The sequence below is a fragment of the Hyperolius riggenbachi genome, chromosome 4 (genome assembly GCF_040937935.1).
Source record: "Hyperolius riggenbachi isolate aHypRig1 chromosome 4, aHypRig1.pri, whole genome shotgun sequence".
In the NCBI taxonomy this organism is placed as follows: domain Eukaryota; kingdom Metazoa; phylum Chordata; class Amphibia; order Anura; family Hyperoliidae; genus Hyperolius; species Hyperolius riggenbachi.
Window position 1 is genome coordinate 407,562,627 of NC_090649.1, and position 27,938 is coordinate 407,590,564.

At 42.1% G+C, this 27,938-nt stretch overlaps 1 protein-coding gene across 2 annotated transcripts in view; it reads right to left on the reverse strand.

Annotated features, from left to right (window-relative positions):
* The window catches only part of MEIS1 (Meis homeobox 1), a 224,730-nt gene that overhangs the window by 95,807 nt on the left and 100,985 nt on the right, over window positions 1-27,938 (reverse strand). For both annotated transcript variants that reach the window (XM_068232322.1, XM_068232323.1), the window contains exon 8: window positions 4,865-5,010. In XM_068232322.1, coding sequence (XP_068088423.1) covers window positions 4,865-5,010 — 146 coding nt within the window. The remainder of the gene's footprint in view (window positions 1-4,864; window positions 5,011-27,938) is intronic.

Sequence of the window (27,938 nt, forward strand, 5' to 3'; positions counted from 1 at the left end):
ATAGTGACAAATGGGGAGAGAATTTCATGGCAGTTAGTGCTTCTAAGAAGACCTGAAGTTAACCTCTCAGGGCATTAACTAGCAGGAAATGAGGAACCTGAAGGTCACTGTTGCCATCAGAACATTTTCCGAGGGATTTTAAAGGCTTATTTTGCACTTACGCTACATTTCAGATTTCTCGATTCTTCTCTAGCCTTCAAATTACATGTGTTGTGATACTGTTCAATGAGCTGGATGCAGTAATGTGTTAAGTTTTTATTACGATCTGTGTTTGTTTTTAGAATACTGTGTTAAAATCAGTAAATCTTAACAAGGGCCAATTACGAGGCAAAGAGAAACCATGTGGGCATGCGAGCGAGAGAAACCGCATATGAATCATGCCATTGTAGTTGTAGGCAGACTTTGTTTTTTGATAAAAGATAAGGTACCCATACAGAGGAAGCCATAAGGCACACAACGACTTGTGCCAAGGGCAGCTGGGTAACATTACTCACAGGAAAATATTCTCTTAACATAGGTCGAAGCTAACTTTTTTTAAAAGGACTCCAATAAGGCAGTTATGTGACAAACTATTCATAATTGAACAGTTTGCGGCAAACAACGGCAACATTACATGAAGCTCACCGTTGGCTGGATATTGAACTGTTTAAGGGCTCTGCCTCTGACACAGGAGACCTGGGTTCGAATCTCAGCTCTTTCTGTTCAGTAAGCCAGCACCTATTCAGTAAGGAGACCTTAGGCAAGACTCCCTAACACTGCTACTGCCTATAGAACACGCCCTTTGAGTCTACAAGGAGAAAAGTACACTATAAATTTTCTGCGTCTTCGCGTTCACCTCATACTTTAACAGAGGTGCAAACTTTATGAATGTTTGCCATTGTTGGTCGCAAAACTGTTTGTCTACAAACAGTTCATCACATCACTACTGTTACATTAACCTGCAATGGTTGAGGCAGCGAATTAGAATATCACTTGTAATTTACACCTTTTTATTTTATTGATTAATTTTTGCTCCATAATGGTAACAGCTCAAAATGTTTTTAATAGTCCTCAGAATGCCCCATGCCTGAGGGACTGGAAAAGACTGGTGAATTCCGCTCTCCCTCTATATAAAATCACTTATCAGTCAAGGAACCAATTCAAAAAATTCGATAGAATATGGTCCAAGTGGGTAGACGCTTCGGAAACCACAATCCCCAACCTTGACATTAATGTGGCCATTCAAGATCTACAATGGATCTAAATTCGCTAGATATATTTCTGTTAGACGGGAATATAGGTTACATCCTACAGTTGTTGTGAGATTTGACTGTTATATGTATACATATGTTAAGCATAGTTTTGTATACTTGCTGGAAACGTTTTATCCTTCATGTACTGTTCTTTTTTTTCTTGAAAATTAATAAATAATCTCTTTAAAAAAAAAAAAAAATAGTCCTCAGAGTGGCTCTCTCACTAGCTGTAGTCAGATCTCCTTCGAAATGTGACTGGTGGCTAGTGGCCAGTCAGATAACAAATGATGAGGTCTCGGTTACATGACATCCCTGGAAGGGTTGAGTTGTAGGCATATCTTATTAGATCCTACGTACCATGTTCTTACACAATTTAGCATGACTGTGTTGGAGGTATCGGTAAGGTTAAGGCTTTGTTTAGTCAGGTTACTATTACCGTAGAGCAGGGCTTTTCAATCTCTTCACTAATTGTTCAACTTTTATCAACTGAAAATTTAAAAGTACCACCCGTGCGCCTGCGCAGTAGAGCGGACCCGAGCCTGACAAGTGAAGAACTGCAACTGCGTATGCAGATATGCTAACAAGGAGATCTTTGGGCATCCTATCGCTGGATCCCCTCTACTGTGGGGAAGGGGGAAGCCTCTTTAGCCTCCAAGGTCCTCGCCGTGCTGCCCTTCACAATAGTTCAGACCTCAGATCAGCAGTAACCCGACTGCCACTGTGCATCGTTCGCCTGTGTCTCTTCACCACTGATCTGAGGTCTGAAGTATGCTGCAGGGCAGCACAGTGAGGAACCAGCGAGGGGAGATGAACTTTGTGGAGGCAAGATGGGACCAAGACAAATAGCAGGCAAGCCTGGTGTGTACCACCTGGACAACAGCAAAATACCACTGGTGGTACGCGTACCACAGGTTGAAAAGCCCTGCCGTAGAGGACAGGTTAGGGGAAGACTGATTTTATTAAACAAGGTTAAGAAGTGGTGGTCATGCATCAAAATTGGTTAATGTTAGAGAAGGAAATTCAGGTGAGGTGTTAAGACAAGTTGTGAAGTTGGTTTAACTTTAGGGGTAGGTTAGAATTTGGGCATCAAGAAAGAATTAATGTTAGGAGGAAAGGGCTAAAATCAATAATGGCAATTTGGCCAATTTCAAACAAATAAATAAAGGTGGCCATACATGGTACAATTTTTCAATTAGATAATTTAGTTCGATTATTCTGTTAGATCGAATATAAAGATTTTTCCAGCATGTCCGATCATTTTCCCCCAAAAAATGGGATAATCGCTCGAATTTCTTGATCGGAAAAAAAAAAATATTTTCAACTTTCATTCAATTCGATCATTTAGATCGAATAAACGGGAAAATCGAACGTTTTTATTGTATCGTGTATGGGCACCATAACTCTGCTAAAGTAAAAGTACACTAGCACCAGAAACCCCGTAGCTTCTGCTATCTAGTGTGATACAGCTATCTGATTACACTTATCCATTACAGGTATTAAATATGTAACTAACAAGTCCCAGATATGAAACCCATAAACAAACAGAACGATAATAGAGGCAGGCTTATGAGTCCAGGAATGTAACACACTCCTAGGTTCACTGTAAGCATGAACTGTGCTGGAATCAGCAATACCTGTGCAGTGAATGGAGCACTCTGAACCTATTCAGACAATGAGCTATATTTTAGTAGCCTCCGGAGAACACACAGGAAGAAATTATTACACATTGTTAATTTCCTTTGGATGTAGGAAACGAGCAACATAACTCTCACTGTGAACTTAGGCAAACATTTATCTAGTGATAGTAATGCAAATAAGCGGAGAGATTTTTATGACGTGTTTAACTTGAGATTTGTTACTATCATCCAGCAGATTTTACCAGGGATTTTTATTTGTTTGGTAGATGCACGTCCGATCCAAGGAATGCCCAGCTTTGTTCAATTAGCAATACGGATAGCAAAAGCTCTCACCAAAGTTTTTCATAGTGGGACTGTCCTTTAAAAGGGTACCTGAACAATTAATAAATATAAAGCTGCGTACACACGCAAGACTGAGGCGGCCGAAGACGGCTGCCTCAGCCAACGATCCATCGTGTTTACAGCAGCCCTTGACGACAGCCGCTTGGCAAGCGTTCTGCCCAGTAGATCAACTAAGCCAAGCGACGGCCAATTGCTATGTCCATGCTGCTTGCTCCGCCCATCGCATTGTCATGTGTGCACATGCCGTCATTACGCTGCCTCCCCGCATAGCATCAGAACGCATCATCATCATTACAGCTGACACGCACCTATACAGTCCGGCCCAGCAATGTTGACTGAGTGATCACGTTCCGATACCCGACGGGCAACATTGGTCAGCTTTAAGAGCTTGGCAAACCAGGGGTTCAGTACCTTCATAACTTTGATAATTCCCCAGTTTTGCCAGCCTCCCCATGCATCTTCATGCTTTTCTCCCATTCAGAGCTCTGGCTGAGCCCAGTCAGAGTAAGAGTGCCCCCTTTGATTGTACTCCTGAACAGTTTGTGCAAATTGTTTGTGCCCAGGAGCATTCTGGGCATGCACATTTGTAACCCTGCGTGCATAGAGTGGACTAAGCATGCACCCTTCACAAAAGAACGGGGGAGGGAGGAGCATGAAGACAGAGGGTGGCCAGCTAAGGTGAGGGCCCACCAATGTTATGGGGCAATGAATAACCCCTAGGTATGGTCATCAGCTCTTATCATTTTTTTTTCAGGTGTGTTTTAAAAGAGCTCTCTATCCGGGGATAAAATATAGTGTCTACCACAGTCTAAAGCTGACCATAAAGAACTGTTTATGAGAATTACGGCTATAGCGCCACCATTTCATATGTATGCCAGTATTCTGTATATTGTCAAAACTGTATTTCTGTATTCTAAAGGAGACATTCATTTGTTCTTAAGACATTACCAATAAACGAGTATTCATTCATTTCTACTGAAGTCAAAAGGTGAAAATTCCAACAAGACTGTGCAAAGAAAAGTCCCAGAAAAAGCCTGTTCACTATTGCTAGCAAATTACTTGCGCTGGAAAATATGTATGTAGAGCCTTAGCTCTGTATTTCTCATGTTTGTGGTATTCAGTGCTCCATTTACAATGGCTAGAACTGCGCCTATTTGTTCCATTATGACACACGTTCTCTATGGCTAATTCATTATGCATTACCCAGAGTCCTCTATAGCAAAATGCCACTGAAAACTTTTTAAATATTCAGACAAGGTATAATAAAAAAAAAAGTGTCTGTCCGATATGAAGCTTATTCTTAAAATCGTGATAGTCGTTGTGACTGCATGAGGGTCCAAAGCTTTTTGGGGCCTCCAACTACTTCCATCCCTCTGATTGGAGTCCATCCTCCAGATCAGGTGATTTTGTGGCTAAACTTGTTATGGGTGTGAAGTTCATGATGGCCACACTTGTTTTATGCCCTTTGCAAGTTGGGTATCAGGCCGCGAGGGTCACAAAGAGAAGGGGTGAGAACATTGGGGTCCCATTCAAACTTCTGCTGGGGTCTCCATGATTTGGAGTTATGCCACTGATTATGTAATAAAAAATCAAAATGTCTTTTCAACCATTCTCAAGGGCACTGGTGGATTGTGAGTCAAGCAACGGGCTTACCGTTAGGTGTTGGAAGAGCCACGCCCTCATGATGTTTGTGGCGACTTTGGGGAAGATACCTCGCTTTTTATGGCGTTTTTTCTCTTTGTCTGGGTCATCATCATCCCCCGTACTCGGTGAGGCTACACTGTTGTCCAACCCGTCACCTGTAACGCAAAAAGAGAATAGTGTAAAGTTAGCAAACGCCAAATAAAGGTTGTAGATGACAAGATTTATAGAGTCATACAAACATTTAACAGCAAAATATCCATGATCGGGGAAAGGGGGTTTCAATAGCCACTATTACTCAGTCTTAAGTGACTGGTGTGGTTCCCATCACCATAACTAATGTGGAACAGCTGATGACCAGATGTCTAGCAGATGACCAGTTGGTGGCCTGTAGGAGAGAATGAGACCCTAAAAAGTGATAACTTTAGTGTTAACTTTTTGATCAAATCTTTTAAAAATAAATTATGTCATTCAATGTAGGCTGTGCAGATTGTAGAGAATTCACATCAGAACTTTGAAGTTTTGATTGTATGGTGTCCTCTCCTTACAATGTCCCCAATTTCACCATGAAGAGCTCCAATAGCTTAAATGCAATATGCTACTGACTGATAGCCAATTCTCAACAAGATACAATGTCCACAGCTTCCTCTGTAGTGGTAATATCACTGAGATGTTTTACATGCTACTGGTAATATACGGGAAAATGGATTGATTAAACATGTCCTTTGAAACGTTCTCACCACAGTCACAAAGAGTGAGTCGAGCAAACAATGTCTACCTACAGGTTCACTTCAAGAGGCCCCACATTGCAAGAATTCCACAACGCCAGCTCTTTCATATTTAAAGTATACCTAAAGTGACAGGTAACATGAGATGATAAAAGTGTTTTAGTAGTCCCAATCCTACATAGAACTAGACTGAGTTCCATTTTGCTTTTTCTAACAGGATTGGTTAAGAATCCCGGACTCTAAATGACTCTCACTGATAATAATAATAATAATCCGAACATTTGTATAGCGCTTTTCTCCTGTTGGACTCAAAGCGCTCAAGAGCTGCAGCCACTGGGACGCGCTCAAGAGGCCACCCTGCAGTGTTAGGGAGTCTTGCCTTGAACTCCTTACTGAATAGGTACTTGACCTAGCCAGGATTCGAACCCTGGTCTCCCATGTCAAAGGCAGAGCCCTTAACCAGTACACTATCCAGCCACTGTAATTACTGATAAGTAATTACAGGAATCTTTGTGTGGCTGAGAAAGCCGGGAAGAGATAAAAAGTTCAATATTTGTCTGAATGGGAGCTGATTAAACATTATTCAACTGAGGTGGTCAAAACTATAAATTTACCATTTTAGCTTTTAAGACCAAAAAAAACAAAACAAAAACTACAGGATTTCAGGAAAGACCTTTTAAAGGTTAGAACTATACATTTTGTTTATGTCTTTGGTTTACTCTGTGGGCTGTAAGGTGGAGAGTAAAAGTAATTGAAAAAAGGGGTTAACAGATTAGGGAATAAAAAATGCACCCCCTTCCTCTGGACCCACTATCAGCCTCTGTCAGGTTTCTATGGTAACAGATACACTCTTGGAGATGATACCATTTACATATTCCTTAGAAGCGGATATAGCAACCAAATGAGATTCACACAAACCAATTTATTCATAAAATATATTTATAATCTTTTACCCTAACTGCTCAGTTATAAAACACCAGACGAGGGTTTACTGAAAAGGAATGCCGCCAATCAGTGCAGAGCAAGTCATCAGTGAGGTTTGAGCGCAGGTAGCACTGCCGTCATGCCCTCTTGTCAGGGCCAGATTTTTCATAAGGCACTGTAGGCACGTGCCTATAGGCGCCTGATGATTTCAATGCATCTAACTCCCCTCCCTGAGTGCCTTCCTCCCTCCTTCCCAATGCAGAGTCCTGATGAAAGCATAAATGAGAGGTTACTCACCCAGCTCTCTGCATTCCACTGATGAGATTTTTCTTCAGTTAGGGGCACCTCTATCTATTTATTACTGAGGGTTCTTCTAGCTACCTAATACTAAAGGGCACCTGTAGCTACCTATGACAGGCAAGGGAAGTAAGGGGGGAGTGACAGCTGGGCAGCACACTTGCGGTACGGTTCAGCGTAGGTTTGTAGGTTCATGGAGGGTGAAGTCTAGGGTGCCAGGCCTATAGGCTAATGTGATGTAAATCCAGGCCTGCCTCTTTTGCACTGTCTTCACGATGTAGCCATGATGCCATTGTCAAATCACCATACATATTGTGGCATCAGCTTCATACATGGTCTGTGCCATTTTTTTTTACACCCTGTAATGTAATTAATACAAAAAATGCACAACAATTTACATCCCTATAAATGGTATGGTATGTGTATAAATTGAAGCATACTTGCTCTATAAATCTGAGAAAAATGTTTAAAAAAAAAGTGCAAATGATATGCAAATGAACAGCCGGCTAGTAGACACATGCTTGCAATTGCGGTTACTAGGTGGGAGTGAGAAAATGTGAGACTAGAGTCAAGATGGAATAGAACGACCCACAATAATGGTGAATTATTTCCTCCTGGCTTACAGGGAAGTGCATTTCAAAGATGTTTTTGCTTAATGCTAAGAAATGTAAATAATATATACGTTTCTATATTACCTCCCCTTTGTAAAATTCATGTGAAAAAGTCTTCTCTGACTCTGCTCTGCTTCCTATTTCCCCATACAGAGAACCGCACCTTTCAGATCATGACCACATTAAGCTCAAATTCCATAGCACCAATGCTATTCCAATGTGCCTTAGAGAAACACTGCGGCATTTACATCATCCTCTGTCTGCAAAAGAGCTTACATTCTAGATTCCTAACACCCATTAAAACACACTACACAAGAAAGGGAAGGGGGATTTTAAATATCCGCCACCAGTAGATACGGCCAGATCGATCGGGGATCGCCGCCAAACATTTGTTTCCCCGATCCACCTGGACAAATCTCCAATTGTCGCTTGCGGAGGCGGAAAAGTGAATGAGCATTTATTTACACAATCGCGGCAAAACCTGAGGAAGTCAATACAGATCGGAATGATCCTCATCAAATTAATCGGACACGTCAGTTGTTCAAAAAGAAATGATCGCTGCGGGGGTCGTAAGTCGCTAAACATCGTTCAACACATTTTTGTTAACCTTCCTGGCGGTAACCCCGAACATAGTTCGCGGTAAGCCGCGCAGGAAATTTTCTTAGGCCCTGCTGGGCTGATTTGCACAATTTTTTTTTGCTGCACGCAGCTAGCACTTTGCTCGCTCCGTGAGCACACCGATCGCCGCCGCCCTGCGCCGATTCGCCGCTATCCGCCGCGCCGCCCTTGCGCAGCCTGGCCTATCAGCGCCAGGCAGCGCTGAGGGGTGGACCGGGACTCCCGATGATGTCATGGTGACAGGGGAAGCCCTCCGGAGGCGATCGAAGAGGCTAGGGGGATGCCGCTGCACAGCGGCTATCATGTAGCGAGCCCTAGGCTTACTACATGATTTAAAAAAAAAAATTACAAAAAAAGGCTGTGCTGCCCCCTGGCGATTTTTAATAGACCGCCAAGAGGGTTAAACAATGTTGCACGGTAACCTTACAAATAGTTTGTCGCACAAAATCGTTAGCAAAAAATTATTTTGTGGGTATGAGCCTGTAAATTAGGATCCTGTGGTTGTTGTTTTTTTTTTTTAAACCCTGTCCCTGCCCTTTTGAGTTAACTTTTAACCTAGCAAGCTAAATAAGGGACAGGCGGTCACTTTTTAAAAATAATAACAGTATGGAGGCTCTCAGTTCCTATCTTGACCAGAGCAGGTAAGCTGCAGTAGTGATGTAAAATAGGCACTAGGCGCAGAGTTTATCAGTTGGGCACTGGTGCTTGGCCATTATATAGGCAAGCATTGACTATAGTTTTATAGGATGAGGATTCCTTAGGTAGGGAACCCCTACCTAATTATTAGTGCTACAGGGGGCATGGTGCTTAGTTCAGTGCTCAGCTATAGGATGGCCAAGTGCTGACACCCAAACCAAGCACTGTAGAAGAAAAACCACAAAAGGTGAATATCGACTAGGGTTACAGGTTAGAATTAGGCATTGTTTTAGGCAAGTTAGTGTTAAAAGATAGCATTTGGGGAAGATTACAGTTTGATGCTTTAGGTAGGAATTTGTTTAAGGGAGGGATTATAGTTAGGCAACAGCAAAGAATGTAGCATTAGGGGAAAATGTTTACACTGGGGAGAGTTAGGGTTAGGGCGTAGGCATGAAAAGCTTGCATGATGCCATACTTTTTGCTACTTTTCTAATGATGATTTAATAAAGATTTTCGATTTTTATTGTATGAGAGGAGTGCAGAGCATTTTGTTCATATACATGAGAAGGACCCTTTAGTAATGCATAACATCACTCCTGTTTGGACTTCTGTGATCAGAGAGATTGGCAGCAACTTTGCATGTATATGCACCTTTAGTGGCTGGATAGTGTAATGGTTAAGGGCTTCGCCTCTGACACAGGAGACCTGGGTTCAAACCTCGGCTCTTCCTGTTCAGTAAGACTGCACCTATTCAGTAAGGAGACCTTGGGCAAGACTCCTTAACACTGCTACAGCCTATCAAGTGCATTGAGTCCGCCATGAGAAAAGCGCAATATAAAAGTTCTGTGTCTTTAGCGATTCATTTGTACAGGATAACTATGTCAATGATAGGGGGAGGGGCACTATACTAAAACTAGATTTTCACCCAAAACGATAGCAAATGATTGTTTCGCTCAATGAAAATCTAAGGTGTCTATGCAGCTTTAGTAAGTAAGGCCCTGTGTGTCTAAACAAGGTTGAATAAAAAGGATCCTTTTTAACATACTTTATGAAAAAGTTAAAAATATGAGGTTAACTCCCTTATCAAACTGTAAAAGAAAAGAGTGCCTGGATGCTGCAGTACCCTAGTGATGACAGAACAATAGCATTTCTAAAGTGACTCATTTCTTCAACCTGAGCTGCTCGTGTCGGGCTTCTTTTCCCCCCTGTTCCTTCCTCTAAATCCATGAAAATCTAAAACAGCATCAAAGAGGCAAAGGAGCATAGAAGCAAATCATCTCCATTTAACAATTCAATGAGCCAATCTACTTTATATGCTAAGAGGAGCCATTTGAAAAGAAATACACATTTGTTGATTAAACAGCAAAATATTTCTTTTCCCTTTAATTTACAACCGTCTCGTATATTCATTTATTTTTTTCTTCTTTCCTCCTTCAGATCCCAGAGAGTTCAGTTTTAAATAAAACCCGTCGCAATTTCAGAATTAGAATGCATAGATTCCACACTTTAAATAGAGTAATAATAAAAAAAAGGGGCAATTGATTATTTATGAAAATATCCGCCGCGATCCGAAAGAGATGACTTTTTATTAAGCTTTTGTGCATCAATAGATAATCAAGGCCTTAAAACAGCCTGAGCTTCCCATTACCTCAGGCAAAAGAATTCCTGAAAGCATGCCTTAAGGGCACCTGAATTATATACTCCATTAGGGGAGGGAAGCCTTTCTGCATTCCGTGTAGAACACACACCAGAAGCTTTCCTGTTTATTTCTGTTTTATGAAAGCACCAAGCATTAAGCGCAGAATTTTTGTAAGTGAAGACTTATGTAAATACAATGAAGAAAAACCTTTCAAGCCCTGGCCAGATATCCCCCCCCTTCCATCTCTGGCAATGACCTATCCCAAATAAAAGGTTTCTGTTACATCATTAGGTCAAGCCAAAAACAGCCCGGGCTTAATGCGTAGTTTGTTCTTCCTACTGTTTTTAGGCAAATACAGCTACTTTGCTCCCATCTGGGAGGGAAATTACACTGCTGAGCAGTAATCTAAGACAAGATTTTCATTGGAAGCAAATGCTGGGAATCCAGTGTAAATACTGATGCGTGTTCGGAAAAGCCTAAAACAATAAACCACGCTCTTGTCCGACGTGACTTAGAGAAACACGGGGAAGAAAAAGCAAACAGTGAGGAGGAATATTTTGTCAGGAAGTGTTTTGATAATTGTAGATTGCTAGATTAGGGGGCTGCTTGAGGCATCCCCTCTGCCTCTCTTGTCTATGGCCGGACAAGGCTAAGGCCAGTTTCACATTAGCAACCTGCGTTTTAGTTGCGGTGCGATCGGAGGATCGCACAGCAATGCTAAAAATAAGACATCTACATTGATGCGCGGTAATGTAATTCTTGGCAGAGAACCAAAATATAAGTAAGGCTCTCTAGCGCTCACTTACTGTGGTGGAAATATGAATTGCAAGGAAGTGTATTGAAAAATTAAGCTTCCGCGCATGTGCACCGCGACGCAGATGCAACAGTTTAAAATATCTGTGGCGCCACTGACTTTCATGACTTCCAGGCAACTCACGTCGCCGCGCATGTTGACCCAAAATGCGCTGTGTTCTCCTCAGATGCAATGCTTCCGCGCATTGCACCGCATCAGGTATGAAATGTCCCATAGACTTTCGTTGCTTTAGCATTACCCTGTGGTAAGAACGGGTAACGCAACGCAATTAAAACACTGGTGTGGAAGGGGCCTGCATCTAGGTACCCACTGTAGATTTTTGTTTAAAGATGTCGCACAATATTGCAGAAAAAAAGTGTTTGTAAATGTAAATGACTTTCGCTGTTTACATCATACAGTATATCCATAATGCTGAACAAATCAGTTGGATATTATTTACCTGTGCTGAAATTCTCCTGCCATCTATGTTTGGCCAGCTCAATGCCTGATCTGGCCCTTAAGCTGTGTACAAATGCTCTTAGTTTGTGTTGTCTACCAGGATCAAACTTGATACTGAGGGAAACACTGAGGGACCCCGGTGCTATACAGATGCAACAGCCGATCGGCACATTCTGTCACTATGGAGAGGGTTAGAAGGAACCATGGAACTGAGTATGACAGAGTGTTTTTTACAGGCAAGGTAAGGAGGGGAACAATGGACTCAGCATGCCAGATCATTAAGTAACCTCAGAGGACACCTATACTAACACAAGAGTTAAAACCGGACACCACGGCCAGGAACAGTCTAGCATTAGTATTGGTCTCAAGATTGAGCTAGAGGCGTTGGTTGCCCTCAACCAATCATAAACAAGTATTGGTTCCTTCTTCTCTGCACTAGTCAATGCCTGACTGTGATGCCAAACTTTCCTCCTCAGATAAGCATGCTGTCTTTCAAAGCTGAAGAACCAACTTAACCCAACATACATAAGTAAAGTAGTGTTTTATGAACCAAACCGTCCCACTGTAGTACAGTTCCCTTCTTCTTTGTATTAGGCTGGTGGGTGGGGAACTCAGGTGTGACCGTTTAAAATGTAGGAAGAAATATAGGCACTGGGAATGAATTTTACCACCAGCATTCCTCCAATGGAGCAGCTAAAAAAGCCTTGAAACATTTACCTCCAAGGTGATACTTATAGGTTATCTGTTTAGTTGGGCTGTAACATGCCTATACTCCACAGAAGTCTCAGTACAGTCAGTTTTGGGCAGCCATGTTTGCTTTCGGACTGAAAGGTTCAGTGTCCCAGACTCCCGGTTGGGTCTTAAAGTGCTTATCTTATCTGACCTAATGATCCTTTAACTTACTCTGGCAGTTTATCTAGTTCAAGACAATACAATCTCTGTGTGTCTGCCTAATGATAACAAAGAAATGAAACTCTTATCACCTCTCATCCCCTCCCTGTCTTCCACTTCCTCTTCCTCTGCTATGGCAAGGCCCCAGGAAACAGAAATATAGGAGCCCCTTTTTTTGTTTGTTTGTCTTATAGCAAAAACGTGGCATTTTTACTTTCAATAATAATAATACTTTTGGTAATACTGACATGTATTACCTTATTGATTTATGTAAAGTGTTATTTTTGTGTGGGTAAGTCCATACTTGGGACCCCACAGCTAGATAGTGTACTGGTTGAGCGCTCTGCCTCTGATACCTGTTCAGTCAGCCAGCACCTATTCAGTAAGGAGACCTTGGGAAAGATTCCCTACTGAGTGTGTCCTAGATGCTGCAGCTCTATCTTTAAAGGACCTCTGTAGGTAGTAGAAATCTGACAGAACCGACAGGATTTGGACTAGCCCATCTCTTTATGGGGGGTTCACAGGGATTTATTTATTTACAAAAAGCACTTAGTGAATGGCAGTTGCTCTGTCCAACTGCCAAAAAAGTCTATGCTGAGCAGGGAGGCTGGTCAGCATCTTTGTATAAATCTTCTTCAGGGAGTGTCTTTATAAAGAATTAAGGCCATGCTGAGAATCCCCTATGGAAAGATGGACTAGCCCAAAATCTGTTGGTAATGTCAGATTTCTACTACTTACTGTAGTGACAGCAACATAGGAGAAAAGTCATTTATAGTTCATTTTACTAAGGAAGAAACGTACTTCTTATCAGTATGTTTTTTTAAATTTTAAGATTTCCACGACAGTTCCTCTTTAAATCCAAGGGGATTAAAAGCGCAAAATAAATGTTCTGTGTCTTGTCTCTGGGCACCCTAGCTGTTATTAAAAGAAAAAAAGTATTGCTATTGCATCCTAGAAGGGACTATTACAATGATTTGCATTTTGAAGAGGCAATATAAAACTTAAAAGAATTCTGACCAGAGCTTTACAATGAATTGCTATGTTATAGGGCTGTGGCATGTATTGATTGGTGGGGCTTAAGATGCTAAGTATTTTGTGCTTATTGACTCCGGAGATGTAAATCCACTCAGTGTTTTTACTGTAGAGTTTGTGATTGATTTTACTGGCGCTGTTCTCACAAAGGAGACTGAGATGGAATAACTGTATGATTTTGCCATGGAGTCCCGTTATACTTGGTTACATCCCCCTTATACTTGGTTACATCCCCCTTTTCCAGATCACACACCTGCACTGAGAGTACTTCTGAACAAGTAAACACATGAGCAGTTGATAGGCAGTGAAAAGCCACTCAAACTCTCACAGCTGCTTGCTGCAACTTGGCAACTGCTTGCTGCTGCCTGGTAACTGCTCACTGCCACCTGATAACTGCTTGCTGAGTTCACCTGCTCGTGGAAATGGGGCCTAATAAACATCTTGCTGCAAGTGTGTGGATACAAATGCAGTGGCTGCTTCACGAACCTTACAGCAACACTTCCTATGCTCTCATACGCTACTCAATGAAAGCCAACATAGATCTGGACTGGGCTTGCAGACCATCTTATGCCCCCCAGACATCTCGAGCCTCAGAGAAGCTTAAAGGACCTCTATCATGAAAAAGTGTAAAATTTAAAATAAATGTAAACACATACAAATAAGAAGTACGTTTCTTGCGGAGTGAAATGAGCCATAAATTACTTTTCTCCTAAGCTGCTGTCACTTTACAGTAGGTAGTAGAAATCAAACAGAACTGACAGGTTTCTCCCATGAGGAGATGAGCTGGTCTAAAACCTGTCGGTTCTGTCAGATATTCATCTACCTACTGTAAGTCACAGCAACACAGGAGAAGAGTAATTTATGTCTCATTTTACTCTGGGAAAAATGTACTTCTTATTGGTATATGTTTACTTGTACTTTAAATATTAACATTGTTGTACTAGTAGTCCTTTAAATAGGAACTCCAGTGAAAATAATGTAGTAAAAAAGGTGCTTCATTTTTACAATAATTATGTATAAATTATTTAGTCAGTTTTTGCCCATTGTAAAAGCTTTCCTCTCCCTGGTTTACATTCTGACATGTATCACATGGTGACATTTTTAGTGCTGGCAGGTAATGTCAGTGGAATTAGCTGCTGCTTGCTTTTTTGGCAATTGGAAACAGCTGTAAACAGCTATTTCCCACAATGCAACGAGGTTCACAGGCAGGAAACTGCCAGGACCATGGTCCTCACAGTTTCCTGTGGGAAGGGTTTCACCACAATATCAGCCATACAGAGCCCCCTGATGGTCTGTTTGTGAAAAAGAATATAATTCTCATGGGAAAGGGGGTATCAGCTACTGATTGGGATGAAGTTCAATTCTTGGTCACGGTTTCTCTTTAAGCCCCCTCCCCCCTAACTTTATTAATAATAATTCCTGTATTTGCATAGCACTTTTCAAAGCTCTTGTGAAGCAGCCACAAAAGCACACTCAGTAGACAGTGGGGAGTCTAGCCAAAGGACTCCTTACTAAATAGGTGCTGGCTTACTGATCAGACAATGCTTTACTGTGCCCCCCACAGCCTATGACAGAGTAGCGGCTCACCTGTCCTTGCAGGCGCACTCCTCTGTCATTCTGTGGCTCCTTGCTCCCCCTCACAAGATGCAGCTAGCAGTGAACACAAGGAGTATGGAGCCACAGCATGACAGAGGAGCATGTCTGCCTGGACAGGTGAACTGCTACTCTGCTGAAGACATTGCAGGGGCCCCGGGAACCAGAGCTGGGTTGGGGGTGACTTAAGGGGGTTCTGTCAGCTGGCTCGGGGGCCCTGGGAGTAAATTGGGCAGCAATAAAGGTCCCCTATTGTTGCTTTAGGGAATGGGGATCAATCAAGAAGGTCCCCAGGTTCATGTTGCCTGGGGGCCCCATTGTTACTAGGGCCAGCACTGGTCACAGCAAATCCAACATACAATCGACTGTGTCTGTCCACAATAATTATTCATTGGTGTCCACTTTAATGGGCAGCAAGTGATACCATTGCTACATATGACATGTCCGCTTTAAGTGCAACATCTGGAAAATTCATCCAGATCGGGACTCACAACAGACACAACAACAACAACATTTGTAAAGGTATTTTCTCCCGTAGGACTCAAAGAGCATAAGCATGGCTCAGTACTGTAATTGGTTGAGTGGTAAATTGTGGTACAGACAGAGGAAGAATTCTACAAGTCTGAAAATTCCAGGATAAACAGGTGGCTTTTAAGTCTGGATTTGAAAAACTCCAGGGATGGGACTGTCTACTCTTTACTGGGTGTGGTAGGGTATTCCAAAGGGTAAGGGCAGCATGACAGAAGGCTTCAAAGGTTATGAGGTGCACTCTGGGAGTGACAAAGTTTATGGATCCTGCTGATCTGAAGTTGTGAGAGATGTGGTATGGTTTTAGCAAGTCATTCATTTATCCAGGAGCCAAATTGTGAAGGGATTTGAATGTCAACAGACGAATAACAAACACATTCAAAACGGATACGTTTATGTGTTGGTCTCCATTGCAGAAAAACAGTTTTGGCCTTTGCATGGACCTAGCCTTAGTGACTCAGGCCCTATGTTACAGCTGTTATGAGCTATTCATTCATTGTAAGACCGATCTTGTCTGCTCCATTACAAAGCATAGCGTGTATACAAACACTGAATTATCCTGCACTTCTCTAGCTCCTGTACAAAACAAGTATCGTTGCCTTCAATCACAGTGGCGTTTTGTATGCTGTTATCCTCATTGTAACCTGGAGGTGCAGTGCAATAATAGCCACACACTGCAGCAGCTAAGTGTAAGAGTGACTGAGAGAGAGGAAGGGGGGAGGTGGGGGATGTCAGAGACTTCATTCCTGGATTTGACTTCCCCTGCTGCCAAATGAAGGCAAATTATGAAGGCAAACTGAAAAGGTGGAAATAATCACAAAAATGATGCTAGTCCATAAACAGGCATACAGCCTCATTAGTATAACAGTAGGCTCCACTGGGTGACTTCTACTCGATTTGCTGATGCTATGAGGAAGTGCCACAGGGCAACTTTGGCCAGCTGCTAATGGATTCTGACAGCTTCTTAGCAACTAGTGCTAGCCACGGTGTGGCGTTTGCTAGTGACAGAAACTGAAAATGTCATATTATCTGCCCATGTGTCATGGAGTCCGTGTGGCAATTAACTAGCAGGCCAGTGACTGAGAGGCCAGGGGCTCTTAAAAATGGCCCGTGGCAATTTTTGGACAGAGTAAGCTCATCTTCTGCCTGCGCCTTGCCCATATGCAACATTACAATGCGCGGCTTCGGCTGTCTCTACCTTTTGTTTGAATCCCTGATGAGCTGGGCGCGCTCAGATCTCGCCACCGCGGGGAGACGTCTCAGTGGCGCTCACTTAAGGCTCTGCATGGCATTATCAGCCAAGTTTCAAAGTAATCAGTCTTGATATGATTGTTTGAAATAGCCCTTTAATTGGCAATACCTGATTTTTTAAGTCTTCGAATGATGCCTCCGAAAGAAGGTGCTAGCTGTTTTTCTGCTCTTGCAAATGAGTCTAAAAGGATTTAGGATCACTGAAGCAGACTCATTGCCTGTCAAATTGCTCGAAGCGGTAGGGCTCGGCAGGCACAGCATCCAGACACTATTTAAAAAAAAAAGAAAAACTATCGAGCCTATAACAAGCAGGAGAGGAGATGGCCTTCCTCATTTCAGCTCCCGAGCTATCAAAACCATCCTAGCCGTGTCAAACTGTCAAACGTTTCAGCAGCACCATGTGCTCTTTCAGATGATATTTAGGAATGGTTATTTTGCAGAATTTTATGGGCTTGTGATCTAGTGCAAGAGGCCAAGTGACAAAGAAAGGAATTCTCCACTGCCGAGTTTGTGGAATGGGCAATTTCTTAAGAGACCCTCAGCCTATCCCTGTGGAGTAATGGAGGTGACCTGTGCCACCTCCCTTGCTGTCAGGGGGCTCGGATTTCAAACGGCCTCAAATCAAACGTCCCATAGTTGCCTATTTAAGCACACCCAGGCATTTAGACCATGCTATCTTGTTCCTTTCAAGAAAGGATAAAGCAGCATTTATAGTATTCAGGCCATTCAATGGGTCAAACTGGCCATGTCAGCAGGGGTCCTTCTCATGCAGGTCAAAGCTCCCCCCTCCTCCAACAACCTTCCCTTCCCACAGTCCATAGCTATTTAGAGAAGGCAGGAACAAACTTCTAACAAAAATTTCCAGGTCATGACAACGGGTTTCAGTATTTTCCTTTTCAGTCCTTGGAATAGTGAATTCAGACAAGATTATTCACGCCACAACGCAGGAAAAGCTGCTAAGTACACCTACAAGGGCACAGTTCACGGCAACAGCTGAGTGCCCAACTTAAACCAAATCGTACTGTAGTATTGTTATTATTATGCATTTATACGGTGCCGACAATCCACTCCGCTTTATTGTGTACACTCTAACTCCCTAAGACAAGCTCACATCCCTGCCACAGTAATAATCTAATATATCTACCATAGGCTAATGCCACTTTTGCGGAAGAACCAATTAAATTACCAGAGTGTATTTGGGACATGGAATGAATGGGATCTGCATATTTACCCCATGTGTGATTGGGTCTCCTTCAGGTTTCCTCCCACATACAGATAGGGCAATTGCCCCCCCCAAAAAAAAGTTAGCCTTAAGGCTCGTACACACGCTTGATGTGTAGGAACGACGGGTCCGTCAGAACCTCCCGCTGGGCGGGCGTTCCAGCGACAGTCCGGTGTGTGTACAGTCTGTTTGCAGACTGATAAGGCTGTTTATGATCGTTCAGAAACAGCCTTATCAGTCTGCAGACAGACTGTACACACACCGGACTGTCGCTGGAACGCCCGCCCAGCGGGAGGGTCCGACGGACCCGTCGTTCCTACACATCAAGCGTGTGTAAGGGCCTTTAGTATGCAATAGGAACATAAGGTAAGGACTGACTATGGTTGAGATTAGGTTCTGCGCTCCTCTGAGGGACAGTTAGTAACATGACTATACACAAGCTGTGTTAAAGTTCTGTGGAAGATGTTGGAGCTATATAAATACACAATAATAATAGTAATAAACTGGAGTGCACAGGGGAAACTCACACAAAGGCAAAATAACTTATGAATACTACATGTATGCATGGGTGAGATTTGATTTCAGTACTCTAGCTGCAAGATAAGAATACTATCCACTACACCACCATGAACAACCAGAAAGATTGTTAAAGATTACTTATGTAAAACAAAATTTCACAGATGTGTAAAAAGACCCAGCCATACTGTTCTTTAAAGCAGCAGGGACAGCCATATAATGGGGAAAAAAACTCATATATAAGTAGATAAATACTTACATAACATATTTTGTACTGTCCAGCTAAACCTACTGACTGACTGCTGTTCAGTACATAGCCAAAAACAACTATCTTGAGTCAATAGGCTGGGCTGCTGCTCGCATTGCATCATTCTGCTATTTAAACTATAAAGGGTGGGCACAGACTGAATCTCTCTGAGAAGATTGCAGGTTACAACCCCGACAGTCTGTGGTGCAGGAAGTGGCCAGTGTCTGAGCTCCTAAATACAAATTGCAGCAACTGAACAGCGACATTAGTTTCGTGTGAATGAGCCCTTAAAAATGATTAAGCATCAGGTAATCTAGACGGAACACACAAAATAAAACAATGGGGTGCCTACACAGATGTAAGCAAACATTTTGTAGAACTTGAAAAATGAATTTACAATTTGGATTTTATTCAGCCCTGGAAGAAGATAGATTTTTCTTAAATCTAGAAACCAAATTCAATTTATGAACCAAAGAAATAATAAGAGCTCAATCTTAACAAAGAAAAAAAATGAGAGAAGTGATTTTAAGCAGATAGGATAAGAAGGAGGCTTAGAAACTTGCAGGGAAAGTGCCAGGCAGGAGCAATCCCTTGGAGGGCCATTAACATACTGAGGGCATTTTTATAAGGCATTGTAAAAAGAGCTTAAAACTTGTAAAGAATAATGTGTTAAAGAGTTAAGTGGTGCACAGTCATTTTCACCACACAGGAAAAAAAAAATGGGTCACTTTGTTAAGGGGCCCCTTGCTCTGGAGAACACACAGCTGCAGAGGCACAATAAAGCACATATGACTATGTAGGCCTAAGTTTAATAGTCACAGCAAAACATAATGGACTGCTCCAGGAGCAGCTTGTTTTATACTGCCCTAACAGCACACAGCACATTCTGGACACATTGCATAGGTGTTATTTACTCCCCCTGCCTGTCTGATGCTAGTGAGTGACGCATTCCATCTGTACATCGCTAAAAAAAAGTTATGATAAAAAATGAGGACAAAATTTACATAGTTGCCCACAGCAACCGAACAATAAAGATGTTTCTGTTCTTCTCTTGTTTACTACTCTCAATTTTTCTATTTGGTTTGTAGTATGTACAGCGCTATGAAAGAGGTGAGGGCTTTGTTCATTAAAGCAAAGCCCGAACATCTTTCATAGCGCTGTACATAGCCCTAACATCTTTTATTTCCTTTTAAACAATACCAGCTGCCTGGCAGGCTTGCTAATCTCCTTGGCTGCAGTAGTGTCTGAATAACACCAGAAACAAGCATGAAATAATCTTGTCAGTGATGTCAGAAACACCTGATCTGCTGCATGTTTGTTCAGGGCTCTGGCTAAAAGTATTAGAAGAAGAAGATCAGCAGGAGAGCCAGGCAACTGGTGTTGCTTAAAAGGAAATAAATATGGCAGCCTCCATATTCCTTTTGCTTTAGTTGTCCTTTAAAGCTGAAATTCAGACACAGCTAATATGGAATAATGAGGTCTGTCAACCCACATCCCCCTCCTGCCCATTTGGTGAAAATATGTTTTTTCATTCCTATAGACTTCAATTCATATGTAGAAAATGTTTTTTTTTTTTCTCATGCTGATGTACAGTACATTGAGAAAATACTCCCATTTGCGTGAAAACGTGACATTTGCGTGAAAATTACAACACAATGAAAACTGCTATGTTTGCTCATCACTAATAACTAGACCTCAAATATATATATATATATATATATATATATATATATATATATATATATATATATATATATATATATATATATATATATATATATATATACACAGGGCCGGATTTAGGCCAAGGCCTCCTAGGCCATGGCCTAGGGCACCACAGGAGCAGAGGCACCAAAGCAGCAGGCTAAACTGGTGCAGCATTTGCAAGCTTGCAAATGCTGCAATGCAGGTAGATCAGGGTAATGCCTGACCGCTGTACTGTGCTGCTATGCGGCCTGTGCAGCAGCCACCTTGCTCTCTGTGCACGTTTGCATTGTGGCTGGCGGCTATTGACTTAGGCAGCATTGGAGACGGAAAGGAAGAGGAAGCTTCTGCACTGGAGAAGAGCAGAGAAATGAGTGATACTGATGGCTGCTGCAGTGTGAAGGCGAGCTGGCTACCTATACTGAAAGGTGCAGGGGTGGGAAAAGGAGGGATTAAGGTAGTCGTCTGGCTACCTATACTAGAGGGAAGGGGGAGGTGTCATCTCGCTACCTATATTGAAGGGGGGCGACTGGTGACAGTGGCCTAGGGCGGTAAAGAGTACATATATATATATATATATATATATATATATATATATATATATATATATATATATACTACCAAATACAATTAAAGTTAAAGTTGCATGTGATGGCACCACTTCTAGATCTCTCTCAAGCTATATACTCACTGAAGCGATGTAGGGAGATGGATCCAGCGACATCCCTGCACGACGAGCGCTCCTCGATCCATCTTCCTGCCGGCAGCTATGCACGACGCCACGCGACGTTGCAAAGCAAGCACAAACGAGACTTCGAGCGATCGCGATACTTTACGTGGAGTTGTTGAGAATCTTAAAGATCTCATCTGCTGCGCTGGTCGTTATCGGCGTGCTCCGCTGAACGTCGTTAGTGTGATCGTGCCTCTGTACCCAATTCGCCAGATTGCGGAAACGATCGCTCCTGGCTCTAAAAATCACCGGTCGTCGGAAAAATCGTCAGAAAAATCGCATGGGGGGTACGGGCCTTCAGAGTACTGTGCAGTTTTATCAGTGCAGTCGGCAGTATCACCATGCAGGTGGGCATGTCCTAAACAGTCTATACTGTAGGAGCCTCTCACTGTGGGGTAATCATTTGTGCTGCATGTTGTTATATTTTGTTGTTCCGGTTGCCATTTCTAATGTTTCCTAGCAACTGTGCATCAATAAAGTCATGATGACTAATATCAAAACTCACAGTTCTAAGTGTGTCTACTACCTGCTTTCATGGAAGCAGACATCCTGGCCCATATGCAATTCACTTTTTCTCCTGAGTTTTCTCCTAGGAGATAATTTTTCATCTTCTATTTAGAATAACTTCTCAGCACTTTGCAACTGAAAAAGTACCAAAAAGTAGGTGGGAACGTACTGTGAACACTATTTTAAGTATTTTCTTCTTTGCTGGTGATTTAAAAGGCATTTTATTGGCAGGATTGAAAATATCACCTTGGAGAAAACTCAGGAGAAAAAGTTAATTGCATATGGGCCCCATATGTTTACAAATTAGCTGCTCTGACATGGCAGTCAGCTGACAAAGCTGAGAGATCAAATTATAATTGTGCTTAGTCACAGATGAGGGTGAATTTGACAGGCTAAACTCTCTAAATACATACAGGGTGCATTTCACTGTTTTCCTGTGCAAGAGTTCGGGTCCACTTCAAGTATTGTTGCAAGACTGGATAGCGACCTGTTTACAGTGATCATTCTGTGACACCCATAGGCTGTAAATCAATGAAAATTAATTACAGCATCTTTTGATAAGCTTGACACTTCACCCAAATCCCCTTGGCATTGTTCACAAATAGAGATCCTAGTGCATTCATCAAGTTCCAGGTCAGAAAGCCTCCTGATTTGATAGGAGGTAAATGCATTCTGATAAGGCAGCCGCCTTGTGTAAAGTGATCAGTGTGGCAATGAGAGCCTTGCAGTGTAATGAGAGCCGGGGCACACAGGCTGCCTGAATATGTAAACACAGAAGGGGAAACACATCACAGAATGTTTTCTCCCAGTCTCTTCCACATTTACCATTTAATCAGTGACTGATAAGGAACAATGGTTAAGAAAACAGTCCACATAGTTGTGGCGATTGTGCCCATTCTAGCAGCATCCCTGGGTAAATTCTCTTCCTCTCTGATGCTGACTCTAGATGGAGCAAACTTAACACAATAGGTCACTTAGGTCTCTACCTGTTTACATAAATGTTTTCCTTTCACCCTAGAGCAGGACCAAAGTAATTTTAATTAAAGGAAACAGGCCTGCAGACTTTTAGACCACAGATATGGATATGCTGTGGGTATGTGTATATATATATATATATATATATATATATATATATATATATATATATATATATATATATATACACAGATTTACATCACAGGAGCCTATAGGCACAGCTGTCCTGGCACCCTAGACTTCACACTCTATGAACCTGCAAACCCCCGCCTAACTGCACCTCAAGTGTGCTGGCTGGCCCAATTGTCACTTTTTCCTTACTTCTCTTGCCTGTCATAGGTACCTACAGGTGCCCCTTAGTATTAAGGTACATACACACGTCATTTGGACGTCCAAACGACGGGTCATTTGCGCAAATCCGACGTGTGTATGGACCTTTAGGTAGCCAAAGATATCATCAGTATTAGGCAGCTAGAGGTGGCCCCCGAATGAAGGGAGATCTGGTCATTGTAATGCCGAGACCTGGGTGAGTAACATCTTGTTTAAGCTCTGCTCAGGACTCTGCATAGGTAAGGCAGGTTAGCCACTTGGGGAGGGAAGAGAGTCGCCTTTCCATCATGAGGCGCCTGTAGGCACATGCCTACAGTGCCTTATGGTAAAAACTATAAACTATTCATTTATTTTATATAGTTAATATGGTAATATGGAATATGTTGCCGCTTTATAAATCATGAATAACAATAATATAGTGCCAACATCTTCCGTAGCGCTGAACGTAGTGCAAAACAAATAGGGGGGAACATAGATACTTGAGATGTTCAGAACTCTGTACAATCAGGACATCCAGCAATGCAGGTGCAAATACATACAGTATATAGTTGTTTGTGGTTTAACATCACCAATACTTGTATATGTTCGTAAAATAAATTACAGCCAACAAAGAAGCACTAGGAGGTGGTCCCCGGCCCGCAGGATGAACAACAACACAAGCACTAGAACAGATCTTGATGTACAGTGTTATAACAGGTACTATAACAGTGACATGTCATGATGGAGGCAGGAACACCACATGTGCTGCCCCCTAATTGTGTACACGGTTATTGACCCATAAGTTTAAACTGTATTTTTAGAGTGTAGTGAAATGCATCTTTTTTTGCCTTCAAAACCAATCATATAAACGAGGCCTTAGTTTAGCTTCAGTTTTTGTGACTGGCCAGTCTTTAATATTTTATCCTACAGATTTATAATGTAAACGTTTGATGATCACTCCAAGATGAGAGGTTCCTCGACGGTTAATCTGCCAGTGTGCTTTGTGGTTTTGGGAGAGGGATTCACAAAATTAAAATGAGCAATGATCAGATGCTAAAGCCTTGCCCTTGGATTTGAAGAACATTTTCATTTATTTGCATACAGCATCAAAACAGATTGGGAAAAACTGTCAACTCACGATAAAATCAGAATGTGGTTAGCCAGACTGCACAGATTGTGTTGTTTGGCAATTGAGTTCGATGACCAAATCATGTGGGACCTGACCCAAGCGGAGCAGTTGGCTGATCATCTTCTAGCTCATCAGATCGCCATATAGACATGCAGATGGCTGTCACTGGCCAACTGGATTTTCCAACAAGCCCAATCAAAATTTGGCCAGTCACAGATTTTGTTTATTCCTTTTAATACATTTATGTAGTAGGTTTTAATGAGTTCCTAAATTCCTTCATTATAGACATATTTCTTGCTCCAAATCTAATAAAATGAATAGCAACTTTGATACAATGTTTATACTGTATGTAGTGCTTAGCATGACTCCTTTAAAGAAGCCAGTAAAAATCTGACAGATCTGAAAGGTTTTGGACGAGTCCATCTTTTCATGGGGTATTCTCAGGGTTTCCTTTAATCTTTATTTAAGAACCCCCTGGAAAGGATCTCTATAAGGATGCCATACGGCTTCATTTCTTGCTTGCATGCTATTTTGGCAGTTGAACCGAGCAACTGCCAGTGCTTTTGAAAACCCTGAGAATCCCCCATGAGGAGATAGACGAGTCCAAATCTTGTCAGATCTGTCAGATCTTTCTGCCTACTGCAAGTAACAGCGAGATAGAAAAAAAGTAATTTGTAGTGCATTTTACTCGGAAAGAAATGTACGTTTTATACATGTCATACACATGCATTTTAGATGTGTTTCATGATAGTGATTTTGTGATTAGACAGCACGGTGGCGTAGTGGTTAGCGCTTTCGCCTTACAACGCTGGGTCCCTGGTTTGAATCCCAGCCAGGTCAACATTTGCAAGGAGTTTGTATGTTCTCCCCGTGTCTGCGTGGGTTTCCTCTGGGTACTCCGGTTTCCTCCCACATCCCAAAAACATACAGGTACGTTAATTGCCTTCCCCCTAAATTGGCTCTAGACTACGATACATACATAGACATAGGACTATGGTAGGGATTAGATTGTAAGCCCCTCAGAGGAACAGTTAAGTGACAAGACAATATACACTGTACAGCGCTGCGGAAGATGTCGGCGCTATATAGATAATAATAGTGGTCCTTTTGCTGCGCTTGCACAGAACAGAACCGTTTGTTGTCCCTGATAACACTCAAAATCCCAGTCTCGAATGTCTAACGTACCTACTGTATTATAGCCATACATATACTAGATTCAGGTTGAGGTCATTAAACCTATTTGTATGTTTTTTGCTTGTGGGAGGAAAATTCATTGACGGGATGAAACTGGTGTATATGACACAGTTATTAAGGGGCGCCCGTTCGCAACATTGCTGACGCCAGCACCCATTAAGTTTCGGAAGTAGCTTCTTAGTTTTGGTGCTGTCGCTCAGTAACTCTTTAGATGTTGGTATATTCAAGAATTCAGTCCCTGGTACTCGGATTCAGCTATAGTATCAGATAGGGTTAGGAGTCCTTTTAGAAGGCTAAGTGTGGGGTACAAAGAGGTAAAAAAATTTTTGTTAGGGTTAAAGCGGACCTGAACTCAGAACTTTCAGCTCTAAAAGATATACAACAGCATAATAACCATTAAACAAACATTTTTTTAATTACAGCTGATACAAATCCTGAAATAAATCTGCACAGTTTTGACTTCCTGCTTTCAGGGAAGCAGATGTATTGTTAACATCATGAGCTTTCAAATGAGCTTATCTGCCTTATCTGCTGTGGCAGTCAGGTGACACAGGGGAGAGATCAATTTACAACTTGTGATTAGACACAAATGAGAGGGGGATAAGACAGGCTAAACTAAGGTCCACTTTAAAATGCTGAGGTTCTGGTGCGGGAAGGAGTGGTTAAGTATGTGGAAGACATTAATGTTGGGAAAGAGGTGAGGTGTCAAGAATGGGTTAGCTTTAGGAGGAAGGTCAGGTATACGCATCTGGACAGGTTGGAAGAAAAATGTTCAGTAAATAGATGTAGATGTTTAAGTCAGTGGCGTAGCATTAGGGGTTGCAGAGGTCTCGACCGCACCGGGGCCCTTGGGCCAGAAGGGCCACGTAGGGCCCTCCCTCAACCGCAGTATTAGCTCTTTCTTGGTCCTGTGCTTGTAATGATCACTTCTATAGGTGCTTTGAATGGTAGTAATTATTAACAAGCTGTTCCCATCCCCTTCTTGCACCTCTGACACTGTGGTTGTCCTTAGCAGGTTTGGTGTGCAGTATCAATTGTTATGTAGGGACTAGATTGTGAGCCCCTCTGAGGGACAGTTAGTGACAAGACAATATACTCTGTACAGCGCTGCATAATATGTCGGCGCTATATAAATACTTAAATAAATAAATGTATACAGTGCTTGGGGTGGGGTCAATGTAAAACTCACACTGGGACCCACAGCTCCTAAGCTATGCCACAGGTTTAAGTAGATGTTGTTTAAAAAAGCTCACAATAATTTCTGCCAATCTTGGACAGTGTACCAAGAACTAAATTATCATAGCATGATATTTTTAGGATGAGGTAGGAAACTGGAGTGCCTGCAGAACATACAATCTCCATGTAGACTGTGTCCTTGCAAATCCATTCAAACCTGGGACTTAAATCATTGAGTGCTACTCACTTACAGAAGACCTCAACTGAATTGCTATTCCAAAACATTGCTTTTTCTCACCCTCTTATTTTATTTATAGATTTAAAAAAAGAAAAGAAAAGAAACGTTGCCAATGGATCAGATAAATTCTTGCTAACGTTATCAAACGGCATCTTCCACTTGAAATCACATGTAAGCAAAGAGGGTGAAGGAACAACAGCGACTTTGTGATTGAAAGGCCTAGCATGTAGAAGTAGGCTACAGGAAGCTTTTAGTTGGGAAGTTGAGGTTGAAAGTACTCAGCAGCAAACAATGAGCAGGAGAGATAAAGATGCAATGGAAATGGTACGGAACAGACCTTAGACACTTCCTGCCAAAGCTGCCTTGTGAGCATGTGTGCAGCCATGATATGGACCAGCAAAGCTATTTTGCTTGTGTTTACTTGAGGTATTTGTTCCTGTGCAAACCCTACAAAAACAAAGAGCAGGAGGTGGGGGGGATAAGCAAGCTTGGCCATCTCGTGTTGCCAGGTCTTTAGGCTTAGCATGTATCACATATTTCAACATGGAAACGCTCTATTTGTTCATATTGTCAGGTTGTAGCTAGGATTAGGTTTCACTTCACAATGCATGCTCTGGTCTTGCTTGCCTTTGTCAAAACACCTTTTTGCCGGTGACTATCGAGGAAAGGAAGGACTGAGCAACTTTCAAAGCCCTTTGCCTCCAAAACGAGATGAGAAAGGGAAAAAAAAGAAAATGTTCAGATTCTGTCTCATTCTCATTGTGCCTGCAGTGTTAACCTTAGGTTTCTGGGTCAGCACTACCACCATTATCATTCCATCACTTCAGCCCTCCTATGTTTTTTCTTTCCTCCCTCCCACACCACCAGGTATCTGTGTCAGAGGAGGACTCTTCACTTGCAGGTCTGTTTGGCCAAGGTCACTCGGGGGTCAAGCATTTCAGCAGTTGTTAACACAATGCATCCATTGGGCTCTGCACGGTCTCCAACACAGTGTTTCATCTGCAAATATACTTTCTGTCCAAGCCGGGAATTTTTTCTTTTTCTCAGTTTAGCAAGAACTAACAAATCCCCTCCCCATGAAGTGGGTCTGTATGACAAATAAATAGGTCAAACACTCTTAACTGAAACCAAAGAAGCTA